At 43.2% G+C, this 16,225-nt stretch overlaps 1 protein-coding gene across 2 annotated transcripts in view; it reads left to right on the top strand.

Moving 5' to 3' along the window:
* The first annotated feature begins 2,531 nt into the window (after positions 1–2,531).
* The window catches only part of RCAN2 (regulator of calcineurin 2), a 313,613-nt gene continuing 299,919 nt past the window's right edge, over positions 2,532–16,225 (top strand). Inside the window, exons 1-2 of one of the 2 annotated variants that reach the window (XM_029596065.1) lie at positions 2,532–2,556; positions 13,817–14,043. In XM_029596065.1, coding sequence (XP_029451925.1) covers positions 13,819–14,043 — 225 coding nt within the window. In that variant the 5' untranslated portion in view covers positions 2,532–2,556; positions 13,817–13,818. The remainder of the gene's footprint in view (positions 2,557–13,816; positions 14,044–16,225) is intronic. The other variant, XM_029596066.1, reaches the window with a different exon arrangement.

Raw genomic sequence — 16,225 nt, forward strand, 5'->3', positions numbered from 1 at the left:
TCATTGCCAGGAAGTCCTAAAAATCTAACATTGGACAGAAACAAATCGAGCTGCTCTCTATGCCACTTAATTGCCAGGCATCTTCAACATACTGGTGGTTAAGCTCAGCGTGTTTCAACCACACAAGTGGTCTCTACAGGAAACTGTGCCTGCAAACTTTTCAACTTATGGGGTCTACCATTGGGGAACTGGTTCATATCACAGCAGAACACAAAATTAAATCAATTTGGCTGAATTCTACCAAGTTATCACAGGCTGATTCAAGATGCTTTTCTCCTCAAATGGGGACAAAGCCTCCAAGCGGTAACAGTGGAAAAGCCTCCAAGCTTTTCCACTGTTACCGCTTATCACTAGTACAGTGCAGAAAGTTCTTCAGGACCGCACTTGTCTAATCTTCATAGCCCTGGCATGGCCGAGACAGATCTGGTATGCATATCTCATACAACTTTTCAGCAGTCCTCCTATACCTCTGGGAACAGACTCTGTGCTGTTGACACAGGAAATGGGACATTGTACCCTTCCAGCCTTTCAGCTCTCAACCTCATAGCTTGGATGTTGAGTGCTCAATGATCAAGGATCTTCACTTACCTAAGAAATTGTGGACTTACTAGTCTCCTCTAGAAAACCTTCCATTAAGATACATTATGCCTTCAGATAGCACAGGTACTCCAAATGGTACCATCAAAATGCTTTGGACCCATTTTCCTGTGAAACTAAGCATCTGCTGAAATACTTGCTCTGCCATTTTTCCAAAGGTGCCAATTGATTCTATGCACTTCTTTGTCCCACATATGAGGGGAAGTGGAGTGTCAGTATGCCTTGGAGGAGTCTGGTGGGAGTGGGGTGAGGCGGGGGTTTGTAAGTAAAGAAAAGGGTGGAATGAGTTTTTAAATCAGAGGTTAAGGCATCTAACCTGGGAGATAGGCCATAAGGAGAGTCTTAGAATTGTTTTTGTCTTTTTTTTTTTTTTTTACAGCCTAGGTGGGGATGCAAAGGGTCATGGGGTCCCACTAGACCACGTGGGACCCCATGACCCTAGACCACGTGGGACATCGTGGTGAAGGGGCTTTTACTGGGAGTTAAGGCCCCTTTAAAAGATGTTGGGGCCACCATCATGTGTGGTCTTGACTGGGAATGCACAAAGTTCTCAGCCACGACAATGCAAGTAGAAACTCTGCAGGATTTATTAAACTATGGTATTTGGGTATGGAAAAACAGCACTTCCAGCACATGTACTCCAGTGCTGTTTTACCACAGCTTAGTAAATAGGCCCTTTAGTTATTAATGTTTGAGCAAATTGGATGGGCCATATAGTCTTTTGCTGCTGTCGTGTTTCTCTATGTTCTATATTAGCCTGTCATTTTATAAATTATGCTGAGAATGGGAAAGTCTCAGAAAAATTAATATTAAACATGTTTTCTCAGATTTTTATGCAATGCTTATAAATCACGTATCTTTCTTCTCTTTAAATGATAGTATAAGTTAGAGGAAAATCCATGTGTATTTCAGGCTATTCAGATCATTTGCATATGCAGGCCAAATTTCTAGAATTCAAGGTTCTGTTTTAAATTTAAAAGGCTTATCAGATCAGAAGTCAAATCTTCTAGAGTTCAGCTTTGACCTCTGGCAAACCAAATAAGAAGAAATGAATTGCTTTGTGCAATAGTCACTGACCTATGGTAAGGTCGACATATGGGAATCTTATTGATAAAGAGGTTGATTCACCCAAATATGATGCTTAGGAAACTTCTGGCAGAAAGTTAATATTCATATTTGGTGAATAAAAGCTAACCATTTTCTATGTAAAAAAAACCCAAAACATTCTTCCCCGTGAACCTCAGGAAAACCGAGTAAACTGTTTTATGCAGGTCTTTTAGGTCAGTTACAGGTTGGAATTGCAAAATACATGATCAGCTTCATTACAATATGCATGATCTTCACTATCTTTCTTTACATGCTAAGTAACTCTCTTTTAAAATTAAAGTTATTAAGGACGTCACTCGCCTGATGTCACCAACATGTGAAACTGGGCAGAGGAAGCCCAATAAGCATGTGCATACCTTGATATTACCACAAAGTAAGGTCAAGAACCAAATTTGCGTGTCCGTATTTCAATTACGACACAGTCTCATTTAAATATACTCAAAATACCTATGCTATCCCACTCCATAGACACGAATGGGGAAAAAGGATAACTAAAAGGAAAACGAACAATTCTCATTCCTAGTGGAAAAAAACAGTGTCATAATTAGAAGCAAGTTAGAAAATATTATTTAAAAATAAGAGAAATCTCACACACATGCAGAAATGCAGAATATGAAAATAGAATGTCTTATCTGTGTTGCATACTTGCTCTCTTTGCCTTATCAAAAATAAATAGTATTTTCATAAACAATTATGCATGCTTTTTTTTTTTACTATGAAGCTTTAGACTCTGCACTACCCCTCCTAGTATAGAATGCCTCAACATCTCACAACTACACAGAACGACTTAACTCAGAACGAGCTTTCCTCAGCCTTCAACAGTTCACAGCCTGAAAATACAACATAGGAGAGGTATGTAACAAGTTGTGTAGCTACAATACGCACCTCCCTCTGATACCCAACCTAGTTAACCTTGGGCACTAAATGCAATCAGCAAAACTTCACAACTACTTTCAAGGCCTCGGCTGAAGTATTAACTCGTCATTCAGTTTCCCCGAAATGCTGCTCCTATTTCTGAAGGTTACACTATCTCTTATTCTTCTGGTAAATCCCACACTTTAGAATCCATCGGATAAGTATATTATAGAGCACACAGCATGTCACAAACAATTTACATGGTTATGCACTCAACTTTGCATTTATCAACCTAGCAGGAACCTATGATCTCTACACAAAAACCTATTACAAGTTCCGACTGTCCGCCTAGTCAGGCTTGATATCACTAGAAAGCGTGCCTTTTCAATTTCCGGCTCTTCAATCTGGAATTCCATCCCTGATGATCTAAGCAGATATCCTCACACAAAGAATTAAAAAAAACAACCTTAAGACATTCTTATTTTCGGTAGCCTTCAATTCACTTACTTCTACACAACACTGTCCTTCATACTTGCCCTCAGTGCTTAAATAGCCCAAACCCATACCCATATTGACCATCCTCGAAACTCATGGCACTGTGACTGCATATTTTATTTTATTGATCTTCTTTGGCTGTTATTTTGTTTTATGTTTTTATGTCATTTTAACTATGTATGTTATTTAACCTGTAAACCATTTTGATCGCCTTACATTGAAAAAGCGGTATATAAACATTTTAAAATAAATAAAAAAAATACGTTTTTAAACAGATAAAAAAAAATACATACTTTGCCCAGAGTTGGAGCAGAAAGCCTCTGGTGCAGTACTGAATTTTCAGAAATCCAAATGTCTACTCAAGAACTGCTCTTTTGGACTAATGGGCACTGTTATAGCACTCTTCTGGACTCCATAGCTAGGACAGAAGAGAATACCCATTATCCTCTATAAGCACACTACAAGAAGGACACATCATTGACAGTAGTCACTTCATATTCACTTCAAAACAGAACTCATTTGCTTTCACATCTTTCCAGAAGAACTAAGTCCCAAGAATTATGATCATACACATAGTCATAGAAAAAAATACTTTATTTTTATATATACATTGCAGAACCCAAAAACTAGGCCACCACATCTGTCTCCAGCAAGCAATGGTGACAGCACACTTGTTAGTTCAGGCTATGATAATGCTTGCAGTTCTATAGAAATATGAATATGATGTCAGACAAAGACCATAACGCCAATCTAGTCTACCCAAGTTCCTTCCTGGTGTAATCCCATAGACTTCAGTTGAGATGTGCTGTGTGTATCCTATCCTTTTTTTAATTCAATACTATTTTTACATCCACCATTCTGTTTGTGAAGAAATATTTTCTGATGTTGCTCCTGAGTCTACCACTTTGAAGTCTCTTACTGTGTGACCTCCTCTGAAAAGTTTCCTTGAGTTTTATTTATACCTTTGAGGTTTCTAAATGTCTTTATCATACTCCCCGTGTCATTTCTGTCCTGTAGAGTATAGAAATTTAGGTCACTAAGACTAGTAAGGTTTTGCTTCACAACCTGCACCATGTCTGGACTGCCTCTATGCTTTCTATATCCTACCAGTACTGGTGTTTGCTTCACAACCTGCATCTGTCTGGACTGCCTCTATGCTTTCTATATCCTACCAGTACTGGACACATTATCATAAATGAAGTCTCACTAATGGCCTGTAAAGAAGCATCTTCATTTTTTTCTGTTGGCTGTGCCTGTCGTTAATATACACACCAACATTCCTTTGATTGAGATCCCCATCTTGTGTCACTATTTTTCTACTTTGAGTTCATCAGACATGATTACCCCAAGGGCCTTTCCTGGTTAGTGCACCTCAGTATCTCATCCCCTGCTGTATACTGCTCCCTTGCATTTTTGTACCCCAAATGCATGATTCTGTACATTTTTGCATTGATTTTTAATTGCCAAGATCTTGACTGCTGCGCAAGCTTTCTTAGATCACATTTCATTCTGTCTGCTCCCTCAGGCATGTGAACTCTGTTGTACATCTTAGTATTATCTGCAAAAAGGCTGACTTTTTCTACTAACCCATTTACAATATCACTCACAAAGAGAGATTGAATAGAACCAGCTCCAGGACAGAAAATGGAGGCACTCCATTAATCATCATTTTTTCCTCAGAGTTAATGCCATTAACCATCACCCTCTGTTGTCTATCCCTCAACCAGTTTCTAATCCACCACTTTGGGGTCCACCCCTAGGCTGCTTAGTTTATGTGGGGCAGCATTTAAAAGCTTTAATGAAATTAAAGTACACCACATCCAGTGCACAATCCTGATCTAGTTCTCTGGTTACTCAATCAAAGATATTGATCAGATTGATCTGACATGATCTCCCTTTAGTAATGTCATGCATTCCCCCATGCCTCAGATTCTGCATCATGCAGGTTTCATGATAATTTCCTTCCTTATTTTTGTTGTCACATTTATGAAAAGAGACATCACCCTTTTCCAGTCCCACAGAACCACTTCCATGTCCTGGTCCACAAATGACTTCTTGAATTCATAGAGTAACTTAGTTTACATGCGTGCAATCCCCTATCACACTTGGAAAATGAGCTATCTTAGAGGTTCCTTTGCTGGCAGCAGCTAAATCATAGGAGATCCTCTATGACTGACTAGTAAGGCTGCCCTCATTCCATTAGTTGGTCCATCCAAAAGGATATTGATGCATTCAGGAGGTTCCTAGCAGGTCCTTCTTCCTAGGTAAGTACTTTATCTGTAACATAGGCTTAAGTCTTAGAAAATTGTAGATGTGGGGGAGTTGGGTGTACCATTGGTGAGTCATGTACGTGGAGCTTCTCTTTCACTGGACCCTTGCTTGGGGTGGGATGCAGCTCTGTGTGGGAAGACTGATTTCAGGGTACAGTGCAAGTCTTCCATTTTTAGACTATTGTGCATAGGAGCAGCTCATTCTGGTTTTAGTATTCTGCAGCAATGCAGCCTATTTTTCCAGCCGAAGATCTTTGGAGTTAATCTTACCGTTCCCTGGCTCCAGACCAAAGGACTGAGGCATTGAGCTAAAGCAGCAGCTCCCCTACGTGAGCTAGTAAGAGATGAGATCTCTGTTATCTTTTGCTGGTTTCTCATTTCCCTCATCTTATTACTCTGTCCCTTCACAGTACTGTAGGCTGTTTATACAAAACTATTCTCAGTTAAAAGTGCATTGCTTTACCTGGAAACATTACATACCTTTAACCACAGCCAGTACAAGATTTTCTATGTATAATATATAAGTAAGATGACTCACTGGAATCGTATTTTGTTTAGCAGTTTAGGCAAAAACATCATTGCAGGTGACTGGGAACTGAAGAAGCAGCTTGTAGAACTTTAATCTCCCTCTTGCTTTGTGGCTTTTTTCATATGTTATCATTAACCCCAGCCAACAATCAGGAGCTTTGGAAGAAGCATCTTAATTGGTGGTCGGGACTATGGTGAGAGGCAGACGTGGGAGCCTGAGATGCCACAGATTGTTTTCTCAGTTCCTAGTTACATAGGACCACTCGAATGCTTCATGTTATCAGGGAGGGGTTGATCTGGTCTTGGCACTGCCCCATTGCATTTATGGAACCTGATACATTCAATGTGAACTGCTCCACAGACACCTTGGGCTAAAACCAGAGTTGACTCACCTTGTCCCCATTGACCGAAGATATCTAGTCGCCCAGTCACCTTCAATTATGTCTTTGTAAGAAATAGGCCTGGCAGGTATTCCTTACATCGATGAAGGTTTGTGTTTCTTGCGTTAAAGTCATTGCTGCTTTCATTTTGACCCTCTTTCTGTTCTAAAATGACCCTCATTGTAGATTTAATTGGTGGAGTTGCATTAAGAACAAAGATCTTAAACAGTTTTCATCATCTGCATTTGTTTTTTGTTTTTTTTTTTTGTGCACTGACAATTTTTATTACAAAAATGAGAATATTTCCAATACAATCTTTTAGAAACACAGATTTTATAAAGTACATGAGCCATATTGGGTTTTATCCAGATTAAATAAGTGTTTTTCAGTACATTCAGCTGTCCATCTTGTTTCTGAGCTGTGCTTTTGAAAAATAAATAGTCTTATTCATGTCATGATTGTCAGATTTTTCTGTGCAATGTACTCTTGTGGCTGAATAAGTCTGTTTTAGGGTTTGGTTGACAGCCCCATCTACCATTTTTACTATATTAGACCTGATCCCTTTCTACAGCATGCATGGACCATGGCTTTTCCCTAATGCTGTCATCAGTATCTGGAATGGGAGAAGGAGCAAAAGAGATGGCTTTTTTTTCCCCAGTGGAATTTTTCTGTTTGCTAGAGCAACATTTTCCAGGGGAGAGCGAGTCCATGACAGAAGGGCTGTGCTGATTATAAACTAGCATGGCAAACTGATAATGTTAGCTGTATTCTCCTTTTAATACAGACTGCTGTAGATGACCTGCTCCTGTAAATGCTGTGGTAGAAAACAAATTCTGAGCTGATCCCTTTGCTTTGCAGCAGCGCTGTGGCATGCAGACCCTGCTTCACATTCCCTGTTCATTAGGCCTCGGTGGGTTGCAGGCAAGATGTGTGCGGGCTCCTGAGAGAGGCAGGGCGTACAAAGCTGTGGCAACCTATAGTGAGTTTTGATGAATTTTCCTTTGGCATTGTTACTGCTATACCTTAACCACTATAGAAGAGCAGTGATGAGAAGGCTGAGAGAGATTTGAGCAGAAGTTAAAAAAAAAAAAAAGAAATACAAATTATAACATTAGGAAACCTGAGATTTCGGTTTGATTCGTCTGCCCATCATTTACTGTGTGAAGTTAACTCACTTAACCTCCCTGTTTTCAAACTTCAGTTGGTGGCTCTGCAATACCTTATGTACCTATGTCTAGAGCTATAGACCTGTGGTGGGGGGTGGGATGTTTGGTTGGACTTAACATTACCACAACATCTAAAAAAGCTAATTTTACTATTTTTGGGACTCCGGGGGTTGCTAAAGATTTTCCAGAGAAGAAAATGGGGGTGGGTGGGAATGAACTAAAGATTTGTGAAACACTGCTGTAGAGGCAGCAAGTTAAGAGAATTGTAAGAGCGTTAATCTTTATAAGCAGGATTTTGGATACGTTCTTGCCATACCAAACTGGTTTTTTTTTTTTTTTTAACTTTTACTATTTTTCCATTTTAAATCACTGTTCCTTTAATTCAGGATCTAGGGGATGCATGGGTCAAAGGCGGCTGTCAGCAGGAGGAGGACAGGAAGTTTCACCTTCCTCCTGCCTGCCCAGTGGGGAAGAGATAGCCAGAGGATCACAGGTTAGGGAGGGAGGGAGGGAGTCTCAGAGTACTGCAGGGATGGGGAGGAAAGGGCATTAACTTGGTGCTAGCTGTTTTATTGAGCCCCCCCCCACACACACACACAGTGGGGCCGATGCAATACAATATGCTCAGCGGAGCGCACTGCTTTACCCGCGGTTGGACGTGCGTTTTGGAGGCGCATCCACAGCCCCTTATGCTATAAGGGGATTGGCGCCTGCACGATGCGCATCCAGCGCACTGGGAAACTAATAGCGCTCATCACATACAAATGCATGACGATGAGGCTATTAGTTATTCACTTCACATGCAGTAAAAAAAACAAATGTGTGTCCAGTATGCACATTTTTACACTCAGAAATTAACGCCTGCCCAGAGCAGGCATTAATTTCCGAGAACCCTAAAAAGTCGGACAGAAAAAACAGAAAATACTGCTTTTCTGTACATCCTAATGCAACCCCAGGCACCTCTCCTGGGGTGCACTGCCAAGGGGCCTCCTTGGCAGCATGACCCCTAATTTAAATATTGCATGGCGCCCCCAGGGGAGGTGCCCGGGGTTGCGTTAGGAAAGCGGGTGCTGAACACTCAGTGCCCGCTTTCAGCACATTTATTTTTTTGCATCGGCCCCCAGTGTGCCTTAGAGAACCACTGCCTTATCATATGGCGCTATCTGCTCACCTCATCTTAACAAGGTAAGCTCCGCAGCTCTAATACTGCCAGCACAAAGAGGAGGGCAGTTTTCAAAGCCAGTGCTTGCCTCATGGAAATGGGCTTTTTCAAATTTGGCATGGGGCCTGCCCTGTCTACACAGAGCCACTCCCCGCATAATCTTACCCACATTTGGGGGTGTTCCCAGGGGCTCGGCCGAGCGCACCTTACTGTATTGGCCTGTAAGTTGTGTAAGTGAACAGCGGGAGCAGCCCTGCCCCTCCCCCACAAGCCGTTTCTACTTTAGCGTCACCCCTTACCACTGCCATCGGGGACCCAAGAAGTCTTTCTCCCTCCTTCACCTTCTCCATCTTTCTCCTTTCAGCTTCCATCTCTTTTCGTTTCATTACCATTTCTTCTCAGCCCTCCCTAGCTTTTCTCACATTTCCCCTCCATGCCATTTTCCTCTCTCCTGGCCTTGTTTCCCATTCCTTCCACCTCCTCCCCTGTCCTCCATCTTCACATCGTTCCCCTCATCCTTGTCATGCCTCCTTTTCCATTCTTATCCCTTGTCACCAACAACCCTCCATTTCTCTTCTCCCCCGGCATTTGCTTTCCTGTCTCTTTCTCCTTTCCCCAGTTGGTTGCAATTTGAATTGCATGAGAGGCAGAGGCTCCAGCAGCAATGGAAGAAGGTTAGAAGCGCTGCCAGCACGGTCGCCGCTCTCCTGCTGACCATAGAGAGGGGAGGATAGAGTGGCAAAAGATGCATGGAGGGGGAGGGATTTGTTGCTTCCCCCTCTCCTTCCCATCATCCCCTCCAGTATGTCACAGTGAGTCAGCCCAGTGGCTCAAATTATTATTATTTTTTTTATTTATCAGGCCTCCTTGCCCCTTTTAAATTGCAGTCTTGGGGGCAGCGTGGGAGCTGTCCAGGGTGAGAGTCCCAGCCTGGCCTAATATTATTTTTAGGCCCATTGGGCCAAATCAACCACTGGGGACAGAATGGAAGCAGAGAATCACTCAGCGGTGGAGCCTGTCCTTCGGCTGCCGCTGCTGACTGCTCCGTATCGTGAGCTCAGCCTACAGCAGTGATGGCCAACCTTTTGAGCTCAGTGTGTCAAAATTCATTAAAAAAAACGAGCATAACTCGGGTGGTGTGTCACTTCTAGAAAAATCCATAATTTTGTGATATTTGTAGCTCTAATTAATAACAAAAAGTTATAATTTTAATATATGTACTGTATTTATTAATAAAGCAAAAACAAATAATTCTTTACCTTACCTGCTTAGTGACTTTTTTGTTGCTGAATTTCATTGGCTAAATCTTCAATTAAAACACTCTCTCCCCTTCCCCCCCCCAACACACACAAACTCTTACTCCCCTTGATTTTCTCATACACACTCATGCTCTCACACTCACTGGCTCCGTCACATACACACAAACACACACACCCAGGCAGGCTCCCAGTCATTCACACACACACACACACACACACACACACCCACCGACACACCCACACACACACCAGGCAGGCTCCCATTCATTTGCACACTACTCCCGCTCCATCCTCCAGGCAGGCACCAATTCATTCTCACACACACACACACACTGAACCCCAGGCAGGCTCCCATTCATTTTCACACTACTCCCGCTCCATCCTCCTGGTAGGCACCAATTCCATCTCACACACACACAGACCCCCAGGCAGGCACCCATGCATTCACACACATACACCCCCATGCAGAGTCCCATTCATACACATGCAGACACTAAAGGTAGAACCCCCTCTCTTTCTTTTACCAGCAATCTCAGAGCCTCTTTCATTCCTCTGCTGCCACTGATGCCGCATGGCTATTGGGGAGGTGCCGATTGCTGCTGCTGATACTGACGCCCATTCTGCTGCCTCCTCTGTGCAGGCCCCATGGGCTTCCACTTTCTCAATGCTGATCTCGTACATTGTGAGATCCTTAGAGAAAGTGCTATTCTTGCACATTCCCAAAGATTACATGTGCCAATCACTAAAAGTAATTTTTATTTTTTTTTTACCTTTGCTGTCTGATCTTAGTTTTCTAATTGGTTGGTCACAGGCTTTTTTTTTCCACCTTCCCTTTCTTATTTTTTTCCACCTTCCCTTTCTTATTTTTTTTTTTTTTGCCAATTCCTTTTATATTGTCTTTTTTCTGTTTCTTTTCTCTCCATCTTCTTCCCTCAAACACACAGTCAGGTTCTTATTCTCACATGCATTTCTCTCTCTCACACACACACAGGCTCTCACTGTCACATACTCTCTTTCATACAACCATTCAGACACACAGTCTCTTACTGGCACATGCTGTCTGACTCTCACACACAGGCTCTCTCTCACTCCCACATGCTGTCTTGCTCAAGCACAGGCTCTCACTGTCACATGCTCTCTCTCATACAATCATTCATACACACACACAGTCTCTCACTGGCACATGCTGTCTGACTCTCACACACAGGCTCTCTCTCACTCCCACATGCTGTCTTGCTCAAGCACAGGCTCTCACTGGCACATGCTCTCTCATACAATCATTCATACACACAGGCTCTCACTGGCACATGCTCTCTCATACAATCATTCATACACACAGGCTCTCACTGGCACATGCTGTTTCTCTCACACACACAGCTCTCACATGCTGTCTCTGCAAACATTCAGGTCCTCACTCTCACACACAATCTCTCAATTCATCTCATACACGCACACACACACACCCTCTACAGACCCTCAGCCTCTCTCTCACCTCTGGGCCTCCTCTTCACGGGTCGCCGCAGGATGGGCTCTGCAGTGGCCCTAATCTTCTTGGGCCGCGGCGGCCCTGCTACCGGGCCTCTTCCTCTTCTCGGGCCGCTGCAACTTGGGATTCGAGGCGACCCGTAAGCGCAAGTGCTGCTTCTCTTCTGCACGCGCTGATGCTTCACCTCCTTCCTGCCCATGCGGCTCCAGCAACGTTTACTTCCGGGGCCGCACAGGCAGGAAGGAGGAGGAGCATCAGCGCGTTTAAATGCGATCTTTTTCTTCAGGCCGTGGTGACATGAGCCTCCCCACAGCCCTGCCTATCTGCCTGTCGCTGCGCCGCATGAGCCTCCCTGCACCTGGGGGCATGGGGGGGGGGGGGGTGGAGGGGTTCGGAGGGTGGGGAGATACTAAAAAATTAATTTTAAAGGGTCGGTGCAGCCGATTAAAAAAAAAAAAAAATTTCCCGATAGTCCAGAAACGCTGCGCGTGTCAGCAAAAACGTCTCGGCGTGTCACCTCTGACACGAGTGTCATAGGTTAGCCATCACTGGCCTACAGCAAGTGCCTCCAGCAAGTTTTGAACCTGTTCTCTGAGCCAGCAGTCAGCGGCAGCAGCTGAAGGACGGCCCCCACTGCTCTTTTCGCTCTCTCACCAGGGTTGGGTCCTGCGCGATGGGAGTGCTGCATGGCCACACACATGTGCAGCTTAGAAGGGACATTGGTTATAGCCCCGGTATCTTTTTTTTTTCTACTTTACTGCCAAGATGGGCATGGCAGAGTCCCCTCAACTGGATCCCATATTAAATACTTGCAGCTGTCTTTCCTCTTCAAAACCTATGCTGGTAAATGTGAGATCGCACTGCAGGTATTATATTAAAGTTTGTTCGTATGTTACAGGACAAAATCAGTTATGAAGGATTCTAAATACAGCTGTGGGTGGCAGATGACAAATGACAGTTTTCTTTCCAAAAGTTGTAATTCAATACCTATTCTTCAATTCTTCAATTCTCATATGTCATTGCCTGCACAGGGTGTTGGTTACAATCAGGGCTTTTTTTAAGGGGGTGCATGCTGATACTGAGTACCAGCACCTCTTTTCCTCCACTTGCTTGATTTGCCCTATGGCCTCCTCAAAAAAAACCAAAAAACCCCATACATCCTGGCACTATTTTTTCCCAGAACGGCAGCACTGGTTGCATCCGTAAACAGCAGTAATATACCCTACTGATGGATATAAGGGTAGAAAACAACTACTTGAAATGTTGAAAAGCAATAAAGACCTGACTGTTTTTTTTATGATTAACAGCTGGCTCTATTAGTTGCTGATGTTCTGTTTTTGCTTTATTATATGCAGATGGTTTCTAATGTTTTGTTTTAACTTTTGCTCATATTATGTATGTTTTATTGTGTAAACCACCTGGATAACTTGTTTTACAAGCGGTATACAAAGTCCAATAAATAATAATAATAATACAGCAGCATGTGACCTGCATGGAGGGACCATAATTAACATCTAAACTTCAGTGAGCATGGGGAAGTTTTTTTGCTTTTTTAACGACAGCCTTATTAATTTTGGTGACTGTGTAGAGTATCACAAAACATAGAAGGAAGCCTGGGTGTTGGCTTAAGTACTGATCTTATAAGAAGCAAAATTCAAGATGGCAAGGCTTGGAGCAGATATGGAAAGCACTAGCAGTGGTAGAAAAAGGGTTGAGAGGTAAAAGATATGGTTGTGGGGGTCAGGGGGAAGGTAAGAAGTTGGTGTTTGCCTGCATCTGGGAATTTATATGCATGGCTACCCAAAGTGGATGAATCTCTCAACTGGGCAGATGGGATGGCCATTATCTGCCATCATTTAGTATGTTGTTTTTCAAAAGCTGTCATATATTAATTTAACACCTGCTTCTGAACTAGATTTGGGGCCATGAAGGTCTCCCACACACCCCAACTCCACTCTGGGAAAAAACAGGGATCCAGCAGCTTTATCTTGGGGGATTTTCTGATGAGTACTTCATGGTTAACATTTGGCCCTTACTAGGGGGTCTATTTATCATCTTGTCTTGTCATGCATTGCCAGTAAGCCCCATTGAGATTAATGGAGCCTACTGACCAATAACATGGGCTAACATGGAACAGGGACATTATGACAAATTGATAGGGATCGGATCAGTGGTCCATGCCCTACCTGTAAAAATGGTCTGATTTTCAGGATCTTACCAATGAATATACATGAGCGAGAGAAGCGTACACGAATCTCCCTCTTAAACCCAATGCATCTAAATGTATTCCTTTTGGATGTCTTGAAAATGAGACTGGCTGTGTGTGTGTGTGTGTGTGTGTGGGGGGGGGGGGGGGCGGTAGAACTGGGGTTGGTCTGTAGGTCTGGGCTGAGAACCACTGCACCATGGTGTGCGCCAAGAGGTCATGGAATTGAATGGAAAGAGTGGTACGGGGGGAGAAATTAAAGTCAGTCCTATTTTAAAAATCTCATTTTTCTTATTTGCCAGCAGGGATGAAGGGTGAATCCTTTTTCATGGGAATGAGAGACACCAGCCAACGCAGCTGTATCCCTGAGTGCAGGCAGCTTCTTCTGCTCTATTCTATAGACAGTGACAAGGACATCACCAGCTATTTTGCTGGGGAAGACTTCCACAGCATAACTGATTTCAATGATCTTCCCACCTCCCTCTTTGCCTGTAATGTGCACCAGTCTGTGTTCCAGGGTGAAGACAGTAAGGTAAAGTGCCAAGTTTATATTTGCAATGTCCAAGATTTTTTTTTTTTCTGCTGCTTTCAAATTATTCATCACACACTGGCCAGTTTCTAATTAGTGAAGCAGTGCTTGCTTACCGCCATCGTATTTTAGGTTTGTGTTTAAGCTTCAGCCGAGGTTGGAACGGGAGGGGCTGATTGCAGGCTGACTGGCTGGAGATATAGAATTGCTGTTTTGACCTTTTTTGCAAGATTTTCTTCTTTGTTGGTCACAAATTAAAAGCAACTGGACAAAAACGGCATGTGACAGATGGCAGGTTCTGTTGATCTTACCTATTTTTCTTTTAATGCCGATGCTTTATAGAGAAGGCTAAGGAATATAAAATGTTACTTAGCAAGTATTTACCGCCTGTGCTTTTTAACAGTTTGTCGCACAATATGCAAAGTAATATAATTTGTAATACTTTTTTTTCATGTAATTCATACAAGCAATACTTCAGTAGTTAAACAACACTATAACAAATAAAACACAACAATCTCTGATGCAGAATATTGAAAAGTATGACATACAATTTTCTGTTTTAGGCTCCCTCCCCCCAGTGTCATTCATCCTGATTTTTCCTCCATTTATCCCACCTTTCACTTCAATAAATTCCCTCCACTCATCGCAAGATCATCTTTCAAGTCTCCTATCGTTTTAGCTGGATTTCCAACTTTGTCAGAATTTAACTTTCTCACATCCGCCGGTGGAACCTCTGGCAACAGTTTCATGTAGTTATTGATTTATAGACCTATGATATTCTGCCCTTTTCCAAGAAAGGCCTCAAGGCAGGTTACAAACAATTTATTCTGAATCTCATAGTATTCTCTGGCCTTCCCTTTTACTTCCGGATCACCAGACATCCTTTCCATGTCCCTGCAGTGTGTCCCCTGCAAAAGCCATAAGGAAAAGTCAGGAGGCTTTAATGCATTGTAGTTCCTTCGGTATTCACTGAATTGTGGTACTTGAGTACCGCAGTATAGTGAGTACCATGGCCCTGTTCCCAGAGCCAGGATCGTGTGGACGTTACCAGTGGCGGCAACATCTGAACTCCCTGCCCGCCTCTCTTATGAATGCCCTGAATAAGAACCGTACGCCAGGGGCAAAGAGGAACCCTCATCTCAGCCATCGCCATTTTGGATGACAGTGCCAGCAGGGAAGGTGCGACTGGGGATAGCTCCTGCAGCATTAGAGGCCTGGGGGGTTCCTACTGATAAGAGGGAAGGTCTGGATGCAGCAGGGGGAGGGGGGTGTGTGTTCCTAATTTGGGACTTCAGGCCTCTGTAGGCATTCATTGGGGTGGGGGTGGGGAGGGGGACCCAGAGCTTGCCAGTGCTGTCAGAGCTAAAGCGGGCAACTAGAAGAACAGAGAAAAAAAGTTAAGGATTTAGCACGGATTTTCAGCACTAGGCACTTAATTTAGGGGACTGCTTACTAAAGTGCGGCAGGTGTACTGCAGAAAAAGTACAGAGGAATTTCCTAAACTGTAGAGTTCAGTACTGTGCTGCTCAGTTTAGTCAATCTTGCTGAAGTTTTCCATGTGCTGCCGCAGCCTGAAATGTTTGCCCTCCTGGCTATAGCGGTCCTGCCATCCCGCTGCTGATTTTTGTTTTTATAAAGTGGCTATCTGACCCCAAAAAGGAGCCCTCCCCACTGAAGTGTTTAAAAATTCCTTGGGGGGGGGGTTTCTAGTGAGATCCTCTCTCTCAGTTCCTTTCCTGCACCATGACCCATTAAAAAGAAATAAAAATTAGGAACAAGCCCCACCTCCTTTAACAAAACCTGCCCTCTCTCAACTCGTAGATTTCTCCAAAGCTTACCTTGAATCCTGATGGTCTGGTGGGTGCACGGGCAAGCCCCATGCACTTCAGAATGGTGCCAGCTGACCCCAAGCGCACCTTTATCCCCTTAACACCACAAAAGCCTGGTTATTTTCTTGGAAGCTAACTTTCCAAAAATTCCACCCGGCCCCATACAAGTGTTTATATGGCTGCTCAGAGATCTCCAAAGTATGTGATAGCCTGCGCATATCAGATACACGCAGATTATAAAATACATGCATGTCTACCCCCTTAACATAAGGGCATATGTTTAGATATGCATGAATATCAGCAATGAATTGAAAGTCTACTTTTCCTACCTATTTTATAAGCATGCATGCATATAT

The sequence above is a fragment of the Rhinatrema bivittatum genome, chromosome 3 (assembly GCF_901001135.1).
Source record: "Rhinatrema bivittatum chromosome 3, aRhiBiv1.1, whole genome shotgun sequence".
NCBI classification, from domain to species: domain Eukaryota; kingdom Metazoa; phylum Chordata; class Amphibia; order Gymnophiona; family Rhinatrematidae; genus Rhinatrema; species Rhinatrema bivittatum.